Below are 22,421 nucleotides of genomic sequence, written 5' to 3' on the forward strand. Positions count from 1 at the left end.
TCGCCTTCTGATCCTACTCCCCTTTCTGTTCGGTTCCGTGATGAGAAAGCCCATCAAGACTTCTCAGAGAACTTTTCTAAACGAGGTGTTCATTCGGAACACTAAGTTGTTTTGGCGGACTTCGCTAACACTGACCTTCCCGATGTCTTTCACAAACGGGAATGGGAGTCACTGTGTGACGTCCCGGTCACATGTCCATCCGTGCTGATCTAGGAGTTTTACTCCAACATGCATGGATTTGATTCTTCAGTACCTCTCTTTCATACTTGCATTCGAGGTACGCGCATAGTAGTCATTCCGGAGTTGGTATCCGATGTGCTTCATGTTCCAAGGGTTGCGCATCCTGATTACCCCGGTTGCGAGCGTCTACGGACTGTGTCCAAAGACGAGATGATCTCAACCTTCTGTGAGCGCCCTTCTAATTGCAATGAGCACCAGTTTACATCATGTCGACCTTTTGCTAAAGGTCCTCGATTCTTGAACATGATTATGACTTTTGTGTTGTATCCTTTCTCTCGCTACAACTCTATCATAGAGCCTCGTGCTCGTTTTCTGTTGTCTCTTCTTGAGGATCTTACCATTGAATTTCCTTCACATTTTATCTTCTCTATCATAGATGTGTATAAGGATTCGACTACCCGTGATAAGCTCATCTTTCCTTCCGCTATCACGTGGATTTTACGCCATTTTTCCATCACTTTTCCTGTCTCCGACCCTTTAAAATAGCAACCATGACTTTTCCTGTCTCCGACCCTTTTCATGTCATGGTTGCTATAGACGCCGCTACCGTAAAATGTAGTGAGGCGCAGTTTAGGTCACGACAGATGGATTTAGCAGCTCTTTCCTCCTGTTCAGCTCCATCTAGATCTGCTCGAGCCTCATCCGCTCCCTCCTCTTCTACGAGCGATGTGTCACTAGGAGACATCATGGCGTAGCTTCAGCGCATGAATGCTCGCCTCGATACGCTCTCTACAGAGTTGTATCAGGTGAATGTTCGTGTTGGTCGCATTGCTCGATGACAGGCGACTATGGGTGGTTTTGCTCTTGAGGCTTCTCCTCCACTACCTCCTATGGCTTCTGCGTTTGAGGATGATGATGGTGATGACGATGATGCTTTGGATGATGATGATGGAGATGCTAGCTCTACCGATAAGATGTCTACTTGACACTCTCTACCCTTTATCACTCGTGACAAAATGGGGGAGTAGTTTTGGGCTATGAGAGTAGTCATACTTAGGAGGAGAGCTGGTATAAGGACATTTTTGATAGGGAGAGTGTTGTTGTTTGAGGGATGCAGTGAGGATTACTTGTATCTTTTTCTTTTATCTACTTTAGATACATTTTCTTCTTGTACCTAGGTCTTGTGACCATGTTTACATACATTGTGCTTATTTTTGATATATATGTGATGATGTATGTTTCTTCACCTATTTTTACATGTGTTGTTTATTTTCTCTCTCTATACCCGTGTTTCTTTATTTGTATGCAATCTATTATTTCTGTTTCACACTAAGATGCCTTGATGAGTTTTGTTTAAAGTGTTTCAAAAATACAGGTTGTCAAAGTCTATTTGCCATAAACTCTCTTCTTGCAAAGTTTTTTAAGAGTTTGTGTTAAAATAGATTTTATTGTATTCAACAAGTGAATATGAGTTGAGTGATTTATGACTTCTCTCATATGTTCATTTGTTGGTTACGATTTTGTCACGGATTGCCAAAGAAGGAGATTGTTAGGACATATGTGTTTCACTTGTTTAGAACATATGTCATTCTTTTATGTAATTGGCTAATCCTTTGACAAAACGCACTTTACTTGTAATTGGGTAGATTTAGGATGAGTTTTATGCTTCAAGAAATTGTGTTTCAAGATCAAGTGTTGAAGTCATCAAGTCTGTCCAAGAAACAAGCTGAAAAGCGTACATTCATTAAATCTTGACAACTAGCATGTGTCGAGGTTTAAAGAGCTGTTCCAGCCCCTTGGCTCGGTAGCTGCTCGACAGTATCTCGATACCTCTATCTATCAAGATTTAAGAAAAACAGATTTTGAGTTATGTTTTGATTCCAATCTGTGGATGTATCTTTGGGCCTTCTTTCCTTCTAACCCTAGACATATAAAATGATTATTTTAAGGGCCGTCAAAGGTACGCAAGTTGCACAAACATTGAGAAATCCTTATTCAAGCAAATTGTGACTTGAGACAAAGTTCTTGCCCTAGTTCATCTCTCTTGTGAAGAAACTGCTGTATCTTTGCACCGTAGGGTTTTGTAGTCGAGCATCTTCTTGATCTTCATCATGTGGATGAATTGAATAATTTTGCAACCAACAATCTTCTCTAGTTGGTGATTGAAGTCGCATACTAGGATCCGTGCAATTGGTTAGTCACGTACTTGGGAACCGTGCATTGAAAGGAGAAATTGTCACTACAGAACAAGTCCAATTGGCTATTGAGGTAAGGGTTCAACTTGGTAAGGTACTTGAAATTCTTTTACTTGTAACCGCTTGTTGTGATAATAGTGGAATCTAGGGAGTGGTGACCTTAAAATCACCCGGTGGGGTTTTTGTCGTGTAGGTTTTTCACATTCGTAAACAAATTACCGTATCATTTATTTTCCGCTACATACTATAGTCTAATTAGTGATTTATTTGTGCTACCACATAATTTACATATTAATTTGATTAATTAATAACTTAACTAATTAATCAACTTAATTTATCACAAAGAGTCAATACATTTTTGACCTATCACCAGCAACCCCTTTCAGTCTCCATGGCCAAAAAAGTCACGTAAGCCGACTTGGCATACTGCCAAACCTAACACTAGCAGCTGGAATAATTGGCTCAGGAGCCATGTCAATGTCACGTGGAGTAGTAACTAGTAAGTCAACATCTTAATTGCACCAGAATTTTTCATAAATATTGTTTTGATGCTTTGTGACGAGGGGTGCTTTATAAAAGCGTCATAGAGCCATTTAGGTGCATAAGTGTTGGCTACGTGTTATTGTGAGCAACAATGAGATTTTACTTAAGGAGGTCCTAGTTGTTTGACACATATGATATCTATGTCGCGAAAACCCAAACGCCATGATTGTGTTCTCTCTCTCTCTCTCTCCATTGCTGCTTAAATAAGCCTACCGCCTGAATTTCCACAAAACGTCAGTTTTCGCCAAAATTAAGATGGATTCTTTTCTACGTTGCTGGACGACTATGTAATTGATCACTCCTTCTTGAGAACTCTTCGAGTTTGGCATACTAGCATTTTTGGAAGTCTTTTTTGTTAAAGAATAAAGATAAGTTAAAAGATTTATATATATATATATTTTAAAAAGGTTATCTTATATATTAAAAAATATAAAATATGTTCGACTATTTATTTATTTCGTGAAAAGTGAGATAAAAAAATGAAATTAACAAAAAAAAATTAAAAGCTAAAAAAAAGAAATTAATAAAAAATTAATAAAGTGCTTAGGATTGAAAACGAGTAAGACTATTTATAACAATCAATAGACTGCATGTATAGATTTAATATATATTTTCTTTTCATAAAAAACTGAAACATATTCATGAGGATTAACTAATATGAAATTCATCATCATTCTACTAAATTTTGTTGTGCAATCATGGTCCCATCAGCAGAGCAGGGGTTATGTTAGGGAGCAAAAGTGAAAATGCTTAAAGTGTTAACAATTTGAGTGATACTAAATTCATATATATCCTATGATACTAAAATTTAGAATGCATGGATGAAGAATAAAATGGAGTACAACAAAGGATATATTGAAAAACAAAGAATAAATTGAAACATATTAAAACTATAAATGATTGGGGTGCACAAAAAAATTATATATAAAATATTAGCATATTTATATAGAAAATGATAAAATTGTTGTCATTAGGTTCGGATGTGGTTTCCAATATAGGTGGGGTCGCCAAGCATTCTCCTAGCTAGAGATCTTGGCCTAGAAGCCTTGTCAATTGACTTTTTATCTACTTAATGTGCAGTACTCGACAATGAGGAATTTTTAATTGAATAGAATCTTCAATGATTAATGCCCTGATGATTAGAATGGGGAGGCAATTCAAAATTAAAACCCAGTCTTTCGACTCTTTCCTGTTCGTTCATAAAAATTCAAAATCTGCTGTTCCTTGAATAACTGTCTCACTGCCATTTAAACTAAATTATGGACAAGGTTTTTTAGTGATGACCATTTCCTGTCAATTTCTCTTTTACATAGTGAATAATAATGTACCTTCCCTTTAACATTGTGAATGCTCTTGTTAAAGCAGGAAAGAATGTTCTACCATAGATGAATTGAAAGCTTACCAATAAAGAAGCATCTAACTTAAATTTAGATGCTAAGATGTTATGCTCTTCAACTACACGCAATAGTGAATGTAATTAATTTGATTCCTGTACACATAAAATAATGGTACTCACAATTCTTGCGGTTATAAACAAAATTTTCCAATTGGGAGAACGGGTAGGTAAAAAAATTTTTTTTTTTTTTTTTTTGAGTTTTAACGTATGACGCCTACTCTGAATGTTTATTATTTATCATTAGATCAAGAGACACCAATATTTTTTTTGTTATAACTAAGTATTGAACCTTAAATCTCTTATTTGACTACAAAATATTTTACCAATTAAGTTAATTAAAACATACTGTAGGGGTATTGGGCCCAGTAATTTATAATGGATGGCCCAACAAGGTCTTTTGGGCTAGAAACCCAAATCCGAAAACATCAAAATGATCGTGGAGTATTTAAGTGTCCCATACCGTCCGAGGAGTAGATTTGTCCTCGGAATGTTAAGCCGAGAATACACAGTATACGTGGGGGACAGTAGAAAGAGCGGTGGAATGTCTAAAGTAAAGCTGCTACCACCACCCATATAGTAAAGACCCTGTAATTGATACGCTGACAGTATAGATGGAAGGATGGGACCTGAGCATAGAGCTTGGAACTTGGTCCCAAATCCCAGCGGGCTTTAGGGAAGAATGGATGGGACAAGTATCCAAAAATCAGGGTCGCAGCCATAAAGTGGAAGATGATGAAGAGAAGAGGAGGAGTATAAATAGGAGGGAAGGCATACGAAGAAGTGAGGGGCTTTTTGAGAAAGAAAAAGTATATGATAATCAATATTTGTATCCAAACTTGAGAAATACTATTAGAAACTATCCTCGAAAACAGTCCGAGGAGGAATTCTCAATCTTACTTTTTGCAAACGATTCTTTGTTTTGTTCCATTGGGCCCAAAGCCCGTTCTTTTTGTGATTGTCTAAGCCATCCTTGAAATCTAAATTACAAACCCATCCTCTACAAATTCATTGTGAAGAAAGGCCTTTCAAGCCCATTTTCCTCCCAGTCGTGGTTTGGGAATTTGAATTGTGTCCTTACAATTGGCGCCGTCTGTGGGAATTTAGTCTTTAAGGAAGTTTAGGACATCATGGTAGGATCAAGACCACAACGCAGTGCGGAGTCCGTGGGCTCTCAGCGTGAGGATCACTCCTTGCATCCTGATCATGGAGAGAACCGAGAGGGAAGTGTACATACTACACATACCATCAGAAGTGCAAGTCATTCGCAAGGAGGAAGCAAAGCTCCTTATGAAAGAAATGCCAGAGCCATGCAGAAGGAGATTGACGGCCTAAAGAGGAAATTGCGCCACGAAAGGCGAAGGAGAACTCCTCCGGTCTCTGACCCCTCTTCGGAAGGATCCGAGGATGACAATTACGGGCGGAGATCCAGAACTCCCCCAGGTGAATATGTCTCTTCCGAGGAAGACAATCTGCATGGGAGGCATGGCAGAGACTACCCCCTAGGGGCTTAGGAAATGACGCAATGGGAAGAGCGTTACACCAAATCTCCAGGTCACCCTTCGCGCGCAGATTGGAAGAAGGGAGGTTACCTCGGCGCTTCACACAACCGGCCTTCACTATTTACAATGGTCGGACGGATCCTGTGGAGCACGTAAGCCATTTCAGTCAGAGAATGGCAGTGCATTCCAGGAATGAAACTTTGTTATGCAAGATTTTTCCTTCTAGCCTAGGGCCCGTAGCCATGAGATGGTTTGACGGCTTAAGGGCAAGCTCCATTGATTCTTTCAAAGAGCTTACTAGGGCATTTGGTTCTCGCTTCATCACGTGCAGTAGAGTTCCTCGTCCATTGGATTCTTTATTATCTATGGCCATGAGGGAAGGGGAAACCCTGAAAACATATTCGGACCGGTATTGGGAAATGTTCAACGAAATTGACGGAGACTTTGACGATGTAGCAATAAGGACCTTCAAGGTCGGCCTACCAACGGAGCATGACTTGAGGAAATCCTTAACGAAGAAACCTGTCAGAAGCGTACGTTGACTGATGGATCGCATCGACGAGTACAAAAGGGTTGAGGAAGATCAGCAGCAGGGGAAAGGCAAGGCGAAGGTTATCCCACAAGAAAGGAGGGATTTCAGGTCGGACCGATACAACAACAATAGGCCTACGCGGGATTTTTCCAGGCAGGCTGGTCACATACCCCCACAAGTGGTCAACACTGTCTTCAGGGAGCCGGTGCAGCAGCTGTTGGAGAAAATAAGGCATGAGCCTTTTTTCAAATGGCCGAATAAAATGGCAGGGGACCCTTTGAGACGCAACCAAAATCTCCACTGCCATTATCACCAGGAGAGAGGTCATACCACCGAGGACTGTCGCACTTTGTGGAATCATCTAGAACAATTGGTTAAGGAGGGAAAGCTGAAGCAGTTTCTGTACCAACCCAACGGGCGAGGAAACCAATCAGGAGTGGCAAACCACGACGGTCCTTCATCCAGACCTCCTCTAGGTACGATCAATGTCATTTTTGCAGCACCTGGTAGGACTGGCTCAGCTCCTTTCAGGGTAATGTCAGTTGCTCGAACATTGGCCGAGGAGTCACGGCATCAGCCGAAGAGGATTAAGGCAAGTATCCTGCCAGTCCTAAGTTTCTCTGAAGAGGACAAGATAGGGACCATCCAGCCTCATGATGATGCCTTAGTGGTTACCCTCAGAATAGGGAACTATGATGTAAAGAGGGTAATGGTTGATCAAGGTAGTGGTGCAGATATCATGTACCCTGACCTATTTAGAGGCTTGAAGTTAAGAGTTGAAGATCTTATGCCATATGACTCACCCTTGATAAGCTTCGAAGGGAGAGCTGTCGTTCCAAAGGGACAGATTAGACTGCCTGTGCAATCAGGTCCGGAGGTGGTAGACGTAGATTTCATCGTGGTCGATGCTTATTCTCCCTATACGGCTATTGTGGCGAGACCTTGGCTGCATGCGTTAGGGGCTGTTTCCTCAACCTTGCATGTCAAAATCAAATTTCATTCTGGAGACCAGGTGGTGGAGTTACTTGGGAGTCAGTCTGTGGCTCGACAGTGTGTCACGGCTGCAATTCTGCGTCGACCAGAACCAGACTCCCCGTCCTCGGCTAACGGTGAAGCATAGCAATCAAAGTCTCTTCCCATAGCCGAGGTAGATGAGGCAGTATGTGAAGAATTGGAGAAAATTATCATAGACAATGATCCTGAAAAGTTCTTCCAGGTTGGAGTTCAATTGCCACAGGAAGAGAAGACAGAGCTTATTTTATTTTTAAAGAAAAATATGGATGTGTTCGCTTGGAACGCATATGAGGCCCCTGGGGTTGATCCGAACTTCATATGTCATCATTTAAGGGTCAATCCAACTGTAGTGCCGAGGAGGCAACCACCTCGGAGGTCCTCAAAAGAACATTCCGAAGCCGTAAAAGAGGAAGTGCTCAAACTCAAAGCGGCAGGGGCTATCAAAGAAGTGTTTTATCCTGAATGGTTAGCCCATACGGTGGTGGTGAAAAAGAAGAATGGGAAGTGGAGAGTTTGTGTAGACTTCACAGATTTAAACAAACCTTGCCCAAAGGACTCATTCCCGATGCCTCGGATTGATCAATTGGTTGACGCTACTGTTGGACATCCTCGGATGAGTTTTCTTGATGCTTTCCAAGGTTATCACCAGATACCTTTAGCCGTTGAGGACCAGGAGAAGACTGCATTCGTCACTCCTACGGGAAATTATCATTATAAGGTAATGCCTTTTGGTTTGAAAAACGCAGGGGCTACCTACCAAAGGATGATGACGAGGATGTTTGAGGTACAGCTAGGAAAAACTATTGAGGTATACGTGGACGATATGGTGGTAAAGAGTAAAGAAGTTTCTGCACATCTGGAAGATCTGAGCAACACTTTTCAGAAGCTAAGAGAGTATAAATTGCGGCTCAATGCCTCTAAATGCTCTTTCGGTGTGGGGTCGGGCAAGTTTCTAGGATATATGGTGACTCACCGGGGAATTGAAGTGAATCCTGCTCAGGTTAAGGCAATAAACAGCTTACACCCACCTCGGAATCCTAAAGAAGTGCAAAGGCTAACAGGCATGACTGCTGCTCTCAACCGATTTATATCTCGGTCCGCGGACAGATGCAGGTCTTTCTTTCAATTATTAAATAAATGGAAGGGTTTTGAATGGACCGAGGAGTGGGTGGTGTCTTTCCAACAGCTAAATGAAAATCTCTCCCGACCACCAGTGATGTCTCGACCGAGAAGTTGATGAAATTCTGTTTGCATATATTGCGGTGGCTAACCATGCTGTTAGTTTGGTTCTTATCCGAGATGACAATAACATCCAGAGACCGGTTTATTAGGTAAGCAAATCTCTGCATGAGGCCGAGCTGAGTTATTTGCCACTGGAGAAAGCTATCTTGGCGGTGGTACATGCTACACGAAGACTTCCCCATTACTTCCAGTCTCATACGGTTGTTGTTCTTACACAACTCCCTCTTAAATCAATTCTGCGAAGTGCAGATTATATGGGAAGAATTGCCAAATGGGGAACTGTCCTAGGAGCTTTCGATATCAAGTATATGCCCCGCACCTCTATCAAGGGACAGGTCATCGCGGACCTTGTGGCGGAATTTGCTGAGCCTTCGTTGGAAGACTATCAAGAAGGCATGGGTAAAAAATCAGTAGGCATGATTTCGTGTGAAGGGCCTCCATTATGGAAAGTCCATGTTGATGGAGCAGCAAATCAGAGGGGATCAGGTATCGGACTAGTTTTGATATCCCCAGAGGGAATTACTTTTGAGAAATCTTTGAGATTGGGATTCTCGGCCACCAACAACGAAGCAGAGTATGAAGCCATCCTCGCAGGGATGAACATGGTTCATAAAATGGGAGGAAAGACGGTGCAGATGTTCTCGGATTCACTATTGGTGGTAGGCCAAGTAGAAGGCAAGCTAGAAGCAAGGGATTCCAGAATGCGAGAATACCTAACCCAGGTCAGGTATATGCAATCTAAATTTGAGTCTTTTCTACTATTGCATGTATCCAGATGTGGCAATACCCATGCCGACTCATTAGCCACGCTCGCGACGTCCTCGGCATAAAGTCTACCACGAGTTATCCTCATTGAAGATCTGTTGAAACCCACTGGGACGAATGGTAACTCCACTCAAATTCTTCAAATTAGGACAGGGCCTAGTTGGATGGATCAAATAGTAACATTTCTCAGAAATGACATCCTGCCTGGAGAAAAAGCTGAAGCAGATAAAGTTCGCAGGAAAGCCACTCGTTTCTGGTTATCCGAGGACCAAAAATTGTACAAACGTTCCTTTTCAGGACCATATTTGCTATGCATACACCCCGAGGCAACGGAGCTACTTTTGGAAGAGTTACACGAAGGGATTTGCGGAAGTCACACAGGAGGAAGGTCTTTAGCTCACAGGGCCCTTACTCAGGGCTATTGGTGGCCAAATATGCAGAGAGAAGCGCAAGATTATGCAAAGAAATGTGACCAATGTCAAAGGTTCGCTCCAAATATACATCAACCAGGTGGAATCCTGAATCCTCTATCTAGCCCATGGCCTTTTGCCCAATGGGGCTTGGACATTGTTGGACCCTTCCCCAAAGCAACGGGAAACAGACGGTGGCTTCTCGTGGGAACAGATTACTTCACCAAATGGGTTGAAGCTGAGCCATTATCAAACATCAGAGACACGGAAGCAAAAAAGTTTGTATGGAAGAATATCGTTACCAGGTTCGGCATTCCTCATACTCTCATTTCAGATAACAGTTTACAATTTGATAGCAAAGCCTTTCGAAAATACTGCTGTGATCTTGGCATTACGAATAGATATTCCACTCCGGCTTATCCCCAAGGAAATGGGCAAGCCGAGGCTGTCAACAAAGTAATAGTGAGCGGACTCAAAAAGAGGTTGGGTGATGCCAAGGGGAGGTGGGTGGAAGAACTGCCACATGTCTTGTGGACGTATAGAACTACACCACGAAGATCCACAGGTGAAACACCCTTCGCCATGACTTATGGAGCCGAGGCAGTAATCCCCTTAGAAACTGGGTTCCCAACCCTGAAGAAAAGCTCCTTTATTCCAGATAGCAATGATGATCTATTAATGAGAAACTTAGACTTAGTTGAGGAACGGCGAGAAAGCGCCATGGTTCAACTAGCTTATTATCAACATAAGCTCAAGCAGGGGTATGATTCTCATGTGAAACTTCGACCTCTTGGACCAGGTGACTTAGTATTAAGGAAAGTTTTGGGCACGATGAAGAATCCTGCGTGGGGAAAATTGGGGCCCAACTGGGAAGGACCTTATCGTATTACTTCGGTAGCAGGAATAGGGGCCTACAATCTGGAAGATTTGGACGAAAATGTTGTACAACGTCCCTGGAATGTAAATAATCTACGAAGGTACTATTACTAAATAAAAGGCACTTCGGCCGTTCTTTGTTGTAAACTACATTATATTCGTTATCTTCAATCGTCTAAGTATCAAGCTGAAACTTGGTATGCCTGGATCCTCGGACCACATACCTCGTCTAAATTGATATTCTTTACTAAGTGTTAAACAGAACCTAAGTTACGTCTGGTCCTCGGATCATCTACTTTGGGAAAATTAACATTTTAAATTTATTCGTCTAAGTATCAAACTGAAACTTGGTATGCCTGGATCCTCGGACCACATACCTCGTCTAAATTGATATTCTTTACTAAGTGTTAAACAGAACCTAAGTTATGTCTGGTCCTCGGATCATCTACTTTGGGAAAATTAACATTTTAAATTTATTCGTCTAAGTATCAAGCTGAAACTTGGTATGCCTGAATCCTCGGACCACATACCTCGTCTAAATTGATATTCTTTACTAAGTGTTAAACAGAACCTAAGTTACGTCTGGTCCTCGGATCATCTACTTTGGGAAAATTAACACTTTAAATTTATTCGTCTAAGTATCAAGCTGAAACTTGGTATGCCTGGATCCTCGGACCACATACCTCGTCTAAATTGATATTCTTTACTAAGTGTTAAATAGAACCTAAGTTACGTCTGGTCCTCGGATCATCTACTTTGGGAAAATTAACACTTTAAATTTATTCGTCTAAGTATCAAGCTGAAACTTGGTATGCCTGGATCCTCGGACCACATACCTCGTCTAAATTGATATTCTTTACTAAGTGTTAAACAGAACCTAAGTTACGTCTGGTCCTCGGATCATCTACTTTGGGAAAATTAACACTTTAAATTTATTCGTCTAAGTATCAAGCTGAAACTTGGTATGCCTGGATCCTCGGACCACATACCTCGTCTAAATTGATATTCTTTACTAAGTGTTAAACAGAACCTAAATTACGTCTGGTCCTCGGATCATCTACTTTGGGAAAATTAACATTTTAAATTTATTCGTCTAAGTATCAAGCTGAAACTTGGTATGCCTGAATCCTCGGACCACATACCTCGTCTAAATTGATATTCTTTACTAAGTGTTAAACAGAACCTAAGTTACGTCTGGTCCTCGGATCATCTACTTTGGGAAAATTAACACTTTAAATTTATTCGTCTAAGTATCAAGCTGAAACTTGGTATGCCTGGATCCTCGGACCACATACCTCATCTAAATTGATATTCTTTACTAAGTGTTAAACAGAACCTAAGTTACGTCTGGTCCTCGGATCATCTACTTTGGGAAAATTAACATTTTAAATTTATTCGTCTAAGTATCAAGTTGAAACTTGGTATGCCTGGATCCTCGGACCACATACCTCGTCTAAATTGATATTCTTTACTAAGTGTTAAACAGAACCTAAGTTACGTCTGATCCTCGGATCATCTACTTTGGGAAAATTAACATTTTAAATTTATTCGTCTAAGTATCAAGCTAAAACTTGGTATGCCTGGATCCTCGGACCACATACCTCGTCTAAATTGATATTCTTTACTAAGTGTTAAACAAAACCTAAGTTACGTCTGGTCCTCGGATCATCTACTTTGGGAAAATTAACACTTTAAATTTATTCGTCTAAGTATCAAGCTGAAACTTGGTATGCCTGGATCCTCGGACCACATACCTCGTCTAAATTGATACTCTTTACTAAGTGTTAAACAGAACCTAAGTTACGTCTGGTCCTCGGATCATCTACTTTGGGAAAATTAACATTTTAAATTTACTCGTCTAAATTGATACTTTTTACTAAGTGTTAGACAGAACCCAAGTTATGCCTGGATCCTCGGATCATCTACTTTGGGAAAATTAACATTTCGAATTTATTTATCTAAATACCAAGCTGAAGCTTGGTATGCCTGGATCCTCGGATCATTTACTTGGGAAAAATTAATACATCAGATATTTGCATAGACCATATACCTTATCTTTACATAGTTCAAACTAGAGATCCAAAACGAAGAAACAAATACTCAAAATGCATCACTTAATGCAGTTCTCGGCATAATTAAGCCTTCCTGGAGTATCAATTTCAATTCAAGCTGTTGTTAATAACTTTAGTAAAAGACAAAGAGATGATATTTATGGAATGATATGATCAGAACAGAGCAAAAAGTAAGAATCATCCAAACAAGTAAAACAAACATTCGTACTTATATTAAATTCAAAGTAAGTACTTTTTCAATCACATTTAGAAATTACACTTAGAGATAAAACAAAATAAAAAATAAAAAAAAAGGGAAGGAAGACAGCAGGCATTCATTGTTTCAGCTTGATCTTCAGAGGGCCTTTGGGGTCTTTAGGAGATGGAAGTTGGACCGAGGACTCAACGGCAATTCCTTTGCCTTTGGGATCATCTGTCAAGGGTATTGGATTAGCTTGATCACCCAACTCATCCTTCGAAGATACCTGAAGGTCACTTGAGGGCTGTACGCCTTCAAGCGCCTTTTCTTGTACTGGATCAGCTTGCTTAGAAGCATCTTCAGGAAGAGTTGAATCCTCAACCAAATCAGCCCCCTTATCCTCAGATGATCCCTGGGCAACTTCTTGGGCAACTTTAGGAATGGAAGAAGCGCGAATTGCGGGAGGATAGTAGACACTCTCTGCTTTCCAAAGAGTGGAAGAGGCATCAACCCCAGCTTGGGAAAGTGCCTCATTCCACACTTGGAGGCAGTAATGCCTACATACCTCGGGAACCTGAGCCTTGAAGGTTTCGGTGACCTCCTTCACGCCTATATCATAACCGTCTTGTTCGGCTTGGTCCCTTGAGATCTCGGCCTCTTCTTTTGCTTTCTCGGCCTTTTTCTTCTCCTCAATGGCTTCCTCTTTGCCCTTGATGGCTTCCTCTTTGGCCTTCTCACACTCGTTCAGATCTCTCTTGAGATCCTCTACGAGCCTTCGTGCTGTTAAGAGGTTGTTGTCGGCTTCACGGAGCTTTAGGCGCTGATCCTCGGCTTGATTAGTCGTAGTCTTCAGATCAGCCTCCAAGCCTGCCTTATCACTCTCTGCCTTGGCCAACTTTGCTGTGACCTCCTGCAGTTTCTTCTTATGAAGGTCCGAGATCTTTTGGGCGGTTTCACGCCTGGATTCCTCGGCCCTCAAAGATTTATAGGAGTTGATGGCAATCTCTTCTGCCCTATGGGCAGATTGGACGGCCTACGAACAAAACATATAAAAATCAGACATATATATATAGGAAATAAAAACAAAGGCCAAGATTTTAGAGAAAGAAAACTTACCATTGCAAGCTCCTTCTTCAAAGTCATGAAGACGGTATGGTCCCTTTTCTTTCTCAGCTCAACCATATCCTCGGGGAGTAACAGCGCCTGCTCCAAAGCATCCGCGACGCATGCAGCTGTCCCTTCATCGGAATTCCTAATGGACGCATCCACAGCAATGGCCTCGTCATCCATAGACATATCAGGGAGCCATAAAGGGGCGCGCACGGCCACCTGTTGGTCAGTTCTTCTCTCCGACCTAGTCTGTATAGTGCGGGCCTGCTTTGCACCCTTTTCCACCTCGGGCTCCTTGGAAACAGAGCCCTTCCCTGCCTCCACCACTTCCTTTCCTTTCGGCTGATCCCTTTTTCTTTTGAGATCAGCTATGTTGGTGCGTTGGGTTTGGGAGGATGGGGGAGGAGGAGGAAGCCTAGCTTCAGGGCCTTTGTCAGCACCCTTTTCTTGAGTCCGAGGACGCACCTCTTTTGGTGGTTCTTGGACTCGGGGGGCCTTATCAGTGCCCTCAAGGACATCCTTTAGACTGGGCTTAGTCTTTCGTTGAATGCCCATAGTGTCAAGTTCTTCAGTAGTAGCCTTTAAGATATGGGTAGAGGTGCCGAGGATGGAAGTTGAATCTTCAGGAGAGTAGGGTTGATTAAAAACCTCAAACTCGTCCTCGGAATCTGATACCTCAACTATTTCTTCTTCTTCTTCCTTTACAGTGGAGTGAGAAGGCGCGGCTTCACCAAATGTTAATTTTGTGGAGAAAGGAACTGTGGGGATCCCAACCGGAACGAATTGTGGTGGTTGGATTGGTTGGGTGACCAAGGTGCCTTGAGGAATGGCAGTCCCCTCCGGTAGCAAAAAACCCTCAACAGCAACACTGATCCGAGGAAGACGAGGATCGTGGGCTTTGATCACGCACTTCGGCGCCTGAAAAGCTTTGGATATTGGAGTGTAGCCGAGGATCAGATGAGCTGCTCGGAGTTGACCGTCAGTATGCACAAAAACCTTAGCTTGTAGGATCCTATCCAACCGTCCGAAGTCAACGAGATTGGGATGACGATCCGCGGCGTGTGGATCTGTAGAGTTGTCCAAGTAAAAGAGGGTAAGAATAAGTAAAAAGACAGAGGATAATAGTATGTAAAAGAAATTTCACCTGGAGTCCCTTCCCTTGTCGGACAGGGGAGGCCGTCGTGCCAATTTCCTGATATGATCAGGAAGTCGTTTTTTAGGCCCTTATTTGATTCAGGCAGACATTGAATTAGCTTAACCTCTGGGTATCTAGATTTTAGGTAATACTCATCTTTTTTGCTTAAGTAATGGAGGTTGTAAACCCAGTTCACGTCGTGGTGAGTGAGCCCTAAGTTCATCTTCTCATTTAAGGCATCTATGGAACCTAGGATCCTAAAGACATTTGGGGCGCACTGGGTGGGAGCTAATCTAAAAGCCCTAAGATAATCCCTAGTCACGGTTCCCATGGGGATTTTCATTCCCCCTTCGATGAACGCAATCATCGGGATTACGACTTCCCCCGTTTTTCTTTTTGTATAATACTCTTCCTCGTTACAGTACCTAATGGATACATCCGAGGGAATTTTGTACTTAACCTTAAACTGCTCTATTTTTTCGTTTGAATCTACCAGGGACGCAAACCTACCCATTCTTTTTTGAAAAAGGGGGGGGGGTGGGAAGAAAACTAACTACGCCGAGGATGAAAGACACAGTGAAAAAGAGAAGACGGGAAGGAAAAGAAACAAAAGAAACAAAAAGCTGATAAGGAGGGGAAAGAGTATTGCAGAACTTACTTTTAAAAAAAGAAGAAAGCACGTCACCTCGGACAGAGTACTTGATAGAAAGAGAGAGTACGGGGAGATGGAAAGTGTGGCAGGTACGTTATCAGGTTTCTGTACTGTGAAGAAGTTTGAAGAAAATTAGTATTTATATGTCAAAAGGTGTTTTGAAGTGGACGAATTCCCGCCTCAACACAGGAATCGCTCTCGACCGTTGGATATGTGTCATATCAATGAAACGTGGGGGACATAGAAGCGCCAATAATAAATTCGGGGGCGTTTCGCATACCGAAGCATCGGGAACATGCGATGGGTAATTCAGAAGTTATTTCCGTTAGTAATATTCCAGGATTCTACAGGGTGAAAAGGTCTTTTAAATCGAGATCCTATTTTCCTCCCGAGGTGAAAGAAAAATAAAGAATCTCGAGGGGCTATTGTAGGGGTATTGGGCCCAGTAATTTATAATGGACGGCCCAACAAGGTCTTTTGGGCTAGAAACCCAAATCCGAAAACATCAAAATGATCGTGGAGTATTTAAGTGTCCCATACCGTCCGAGGAGTAGATTTGTCCTCGGAATGTTAAGCCGAGGATACACAGTATACGTGGGGGACAGTAGAAAGAGCGGTGGAATGTCTAAAGTAAAGCTGCTACCACCGCCCATATATTAAAGACCCTGTAATTGATACGCTGACAGTATAGATGGAAGGATGGGACCTGAGCATAGAGCTTGGAACTTGGTCCCAAATCCCAGCGGGCTTTAGGGAAGAATGGATGGGACAAGTATCCAAAAATCAGGGTCGCAGCCATAAAGTGGAAGATGATGAAGAGAAGAGGAGGAGTATAAATAGGAGGGAAGGCATACGAAGAAGTGAGGGGCTTTTTGAGAAAGAAAAAGTATATGATAATCAATATTTGTATCCAAACTTGAGAAATACTATTAGAAACTATCCTCGGAAACAGTCCGAGGAGGAATTCTCAATCTTACTTTTTGCAAACGATTTTTTGTTTTGTTCCATTGGGCCCAAAGCCCGTTCTTTTTGTGATTGTCTAAGCCATCCTTGAAATCTAAATTACAAACCCATCCTCTACAAATTCATTGTGAAGAAAGGCCTTTCAAGCCCATTTTCCTCCCAGTCGTGGTTTGAGAATTTGAATTGTGTCCTTACACATACCATAAAAAAGAATTTAATCCATAAGAAACTCGGTGGATGTTGAGTTATTTTGTCAATTATTTTCTTTTTCCTTTTTTTTTTTTTGGAGGAAAAGGTAAAAAAATACGAAATTAATCTATGCTTATAGTCTGTTTGGATTGAAGGAAAGGGAGGGAGTAGAGTAAAGTAGATTTGACCCAAAATTAGTCTATTTTTAGTCAACTCTACTTTACTGTCCTCTACTCCCCCTCCTTTTTCCCTCCATTCAAACGGCCTTTTATTGTTTAAACTTCTGGCCGTACATATGTGGTTTAGACTTTAGGTTACCACTTACATTGGCTACGATGATTAAGGACCATTTGGATTGAGGAGAAAGGAAGAGAAAGAAAAGTAAGGTTAGCTAAAAATAGATTAATTTTGAACTAATTTTACTCTACTCTACTTTACTCACCATTCCTCCCTCTCAAACTAAACAGATCATAAAATTGAGAGAGACTGAAATCACTATTATAGCTGTCTTAATTTTGTAAAGTTTAAATATTTGGTTTCCTAGTCTATGCCAAAACCTAATTGTCTTGCCTTAATCATAAAGATCAATTATTATTGAGCAAATGTCATAAGTTAAAATTCTAAATATCATGTATATTAACACGAAAGAATATATTTGCGAAGATGTTCTTGGTTCAGGGCTAAAGCTAATGGTAGTATCACCCTATCAACGTCACAATTTTCTCTAACCTTTGAAAAGATTAGCAAGATTTGCCAAATATCATTCTCCTGGAAGCAAAGTTATTATTGCTTTTTCATGTACCAACCAAAATTCATTGCTAGTTATTATCTCGTAATCATGTGAATGCGAAGACGCCGATCAAGGTGTCCAGCAAGTAAACAGGTGAATATGAAAGCCCATCTCTGAACAGCATTGTTTTTAATTTGGGATTGCTTATCACGTGTTTGCTCGGTTGGCCTTTGGTTTTCATGCTCCTAACTAGTATGAATGAATACATTCCACTCGCCAAATCAATAATATATATGGTATTAATTAGCTAGGGGAGTTTTTGTAGCTTGTTGAATTCGTGTCATATATTCCTTGATTGTTGATACAATACAAAAGTCGAGTAAGCACGGAACTCACGTCAATAGCTAGGTCACCCATTGACACTGTTAACTGTTGCGCTTCCCCTTTGAACAATAAAATAACATGACATAAAGAATCCAGCAATAAGAAAGACGCGAGCTGATCAGCTAGTTGTTAAATTAACCTAAATGTTATGAACCCAAAAAAAATAAAAGATAACTCCGTCGAGGTGACTAGCCTCCTCAATTTAATAGGAAGAATAGGCTTTTTGGGTTAAAATTCTGTTTAATTTTTATTAATATATTCAACTTAATTTTTATTAAAAAAAAAAAACTTATATAGATACAATCATATCCTAAAATATAGAAATTAATTTGAATATAAATAAATAATAATTCAAATTTATAAGCCCTATTTTATCTCAAACTAAACTCAAATAATTTATTTACCATCCAGGGTGATAACAAGATCTTTCTCCTTTTTGTATTCGTAAAAAGTTGTTGCTTTCGCTGGAAGCCAACTTACTTCTGAGGATGAAAGATCAGAGGCGAGCTCTTTTTAGTCTTGGGCAGTGAACATGAGTTGATGAGTGAGCTGGTTATGATTTTTGCTAGATTTTAGTGGATCGATTATTTTGATTTGATTTATTTTATCCTCAGGATAGTTACCGCCAGGCTTTATGTGATGTCTAAGAATTGGATAGTCAAGTTTGATCAGCTATAGAGGAGATTTGGGAGTGTTTAGTAGAGGAGTTTGAAATGAGATTTTTGTAATTTTTTATAATTTTTTGAAATATATATGAGTGAAAATATATATAATGTTCAAAAGGTAAAAATGTGAGTTTAAAATAGAAAAACAAACAGCTTCTTGAAAATCCAAAAATTGACTAATTAATTTTTTTTTTATTGGTTGAGAATCAATTAAGACGTAATTTGTGCTGAAAAGAGGGAGAGTCAAAGAGAGAAAATTACTATTAATTCAGCTGGCACAATAATTAAAAATATGACTTAAAGAAAGAAAGATTGAATTGTGATTTTAGTAGCATGCGCGCTTGGGTATAATTGGTTTTTCGTTCCCTTGGGTATAAGCAGACACGTGTGAAGGTGGATCATGAATACCATGTCAGTATGTCACCTAGTATTTCTCAAGGCTTGTCTCCTAGCTCAACCCTAGAAAACCCCACCCCTCATATCTATTTGATCTGTTAACTAGGACCAGAAGAGAAAAAGGTCACTGTATAAGCTGCTGGAAATAATTAATGCTTTTGTTTTGAGAAGTTTTAAAAGTCAAAATCAAACCCTCCTTTCATGAGAATTATGCATTTGTTTTGATTGTTTGCTTACAAAAGAAACTTCATTGGAGGTGAGCTCACATGTAATTATAAGTCATGACTCATGACTCACGAACTCCCAACACATATAGCTAGGAAAGAAAGTATTGGCATACACCCAACCCCTGTAGTAATGGGGAACTATGTACAATAATTGCAATTGGAATACGAAGCCCACAATGTCACACCAACCCCAGAGAAAAAGAGGGCAAGTAAAAAACACATGTATTCATATTTTAACTATTGCAAGGCTCTACAGCACACATTATTAACATTCATTTAGGAAAGGACTACGGCATCAACAAAAAGATTAAAATAGACGAAGCAAAAAAGCAAAATTAAGCTTATTCCCATTCCCTAATCCCCGACACATTTTCACATCCTTCTTAAGGAAAAAAGGAATATATATTCTTCTTAACAAATTAACTCTCTCACTTCAACTACATTTCTAACTTTCTGAGTAATTTTAGTGTCCAATTCATCCTTAAAAAGCCCAAGCTAGCTAAGCTGCTGATGGTGCTGTTACATACTGAACAGCACCAGCCTCCGAAAGAGCAGCCAAGAATGGCTGCATTTTCACCTCTTCACCGTCAGCCACCCCTACTGGCCTTTTGTATTCCAATGATTCATCGTTGTATATATCCCACCACTTCTTCACAAGCATCTTTATGTCCTCTCTCTGCATGTTCTCTTCCTTCCCTGTATACCTCCATGGCTTTGACCCCTATCATAGTTCCACAAATCAAAAAGATTAAACAACATATACTAACCAATCCCAACAACAAAATTGATCATATATGAATATATAGAAATACTCACCGTTGCACAATAGTGAGCAACTTTAACTTGGTCAAGTTCCACATTCTCAGGATGACGCCACAACATAGCAATTACCAGATTATAAATTAAAGGAAGAGGCTTGTAAATATCCCTGAAGTACATGTTCAAGAAGTCCTGCAAAAGCAAACATAGTACAAATAAATCAAAAATTTTAGCACGATCCCAAAATTACTAAGAAACCCATTTCGCAATTAAGAACCATATATCAATTTCGCAATACGTACCTGCTCAGCAAATGTGGTAGGAGTGGTTATTTTGACAGTCTTTAAGAGGTCATGATAGGTGTACAAACTGGGCTCAAACACAAACATTCCAGCGTTGAAGTAAAGAGAAGGTGGCTGGCCCATCTCAGCAGGCCACCTGACCCTGTCAGGGCACTGCTGGCAGTACCCAATCTTGTATTGTGGGGTGTGACCCCATGTTTTCTCACAGAAGCAATCCATCACAGCATAAAAATGCCCATCAGGTAGATCAAAGAGGTGGTCAATATTGTCAAACACCTGAATGTCTCCGTCCAGGTAAATCATTTTACTATACTCCACAAACTGCATCCAAAAGCAACATTAATATTAATTTCTAAGGGAAAAAAAAAAAAAAAAAAAAAAACAATGATGCAAACAAAGTCCACATGAGTCTCCCATCCCAGATCGACACGTGTTAGCATCGGAGAGAACCACAATTACAAAAACACTACGTGTAACAAAGAATCAGAGCCATTAAAAAAAAAACCACGTACCAAAATTAATAAAAACAACGTAGAGTAGTGATATTATTAGGTAAAAGGTACGTACCTCCCAAATACGGAGCTTAGAGTAGTTGATGACATAATAGGCCATGGCGAACTGGGTCTGGTTCTCAGGCGGGTAAACGGGTTCGATCTCACGGACTATGCAGCCCTGAGACTCCAAAATCCGACGGTGCTCTTGAGGCACGTCAGGCAACACTGCAACGACTAATGGGTAGGCCGTTTTGACCTTTCTCAACCCTTTGGCCAATCCAACAACGCCCTTCACATAGTCTCCATTACCAGCTAGGAAAGTCACATATGCTCGGCTCGACATGGTCTGTACGGGCTTGCTAAAGCTAGCTGGTTTCACAGCAGCAGGAACTAGCTCAGGAGCCATTTCAAAACCCAAAAAAAGACTCAAACGTGAGGTGGTGATAAGCTTTAAAATGAAGGTTGTGTGTTGTGTTTATGTTTATGTTTGAGAGAGAGAGAGAGAGAGAGAGAGAGGGTTTGGATGCTTTGTGTGTTTGGTGGGATATGGCTATAGACTTATGGGAAGTTTTTGTGTGAGCGGTGGAAGAAGTGGTTGTAAGAGTATTTATAAATGCAAATTCGCTAGAAATTTCGACCAAATTCGTTCTACGTGTTTTATTTTTTTGGTTGATCTTTGGGCTGTGTGACTAACACGTGTCTCCAAAGATGATCCAACGGTAGTTGGTGGGTCATGTGAACGTTCTGGAAAGGCCTACGTCAATAGTACAGTAGCTTTGGAAGAGACTAGAAATGTCTTTAATTTTAGTATATGGTTTGTGAATCTGACTAGGTGCTCCTCACCGCGCGAGACTTTTTTTTTTTCATGAAGTAAAAGGAATAGAACGTGCGAGAGGGTTTTTTTTTTTTTTTTTGACATAAATCATAAGAAATTTATCATTGAAGAAAAACTATAGTATGGATAGATAACCAGAACAGCATCTACGCGTACAGAATATGCTAATCAATTAGATAAAATTAAAACAGATGCTATTGATTAAAGACTGCTTCCTTTGCTTTGAGGTCCAAAGACAATGAGTTGTTGCTGGACATGGACACGGACATAAACATGGACATGGACATAGGCAAAGAAATTTTATTTACTTAATTTCTTGTACTCTTGCAACAGAATTTGAGCCATATCCAATATTTGCTAAGGTGAAAAAAATATTTATTCCTAGCGTTTCAAACTGCCGATATTAACCTATTTTAGTTTATTCTTCAATAGGCCGAGGCCATGGAATGTAAGCTCTGTTAAATAAATAGGGGGAAAGTGGTGGTCAGTGTTTGAGTTTGAATCATTAGTAGGCTTAGGCAGGCCGGCTCAACAACTTTAGGGATTTTAGGCGAAAATTTTAAGTAGGGCATTTTTATATTTAAATATTAATATATATATATATATATATATATATATATATATTGAGATGTGAGATGTAAGAGCATCCACATTAGTTCCTTCATTTTACACATCTAC

General features: G+C 40.5%; 1 protein-coding gene across 1 annotated transcript; it reads right to left on the reverse strand.

The window, feature by feature from the left end:
• Positions 1–19,557: 19,557 nt before the first annotated feature.
• LOC142612663 (galactinol synthase 1) lies at positions 19,558–21,490 on the reverse strand. Its single transcript, XM_075784787.1, has 4 exons — positions 20,982–21,490; positions 20,415–20,735; positions 20,170–20,304; positions 19,558–20,074 (listed from the first exon to the last, which is right to left on the reverse strand). Exons 1-4 carry the CDS (start codon positions 21,312–21,314, stop codon positions 19,853–19,855), a joined length of 1,011 nt encoding a protein of 336 aa, XP_075640902.1. The 5' UTR covers positions 21,315–21,490; the 3' UTR covers positions 19,558–19,852.
• Positions 21,491–22,421: the final 931 nt, after the last annotated feature.

This window comes from Castanea sativa, chromosome 10 (assembly GCF_040712315.1).
Source record: "Castanea sativa cultivar Marrone di Chiusa Pesio chromosome 10, ASM4071231v1".
Taxonomy (NCBI): Eukaryota; Viridiplantae; Streptophyta; class Magnoliopsida; order Fagales; family Fagaceae; genus Castanea; species Castanea sativa.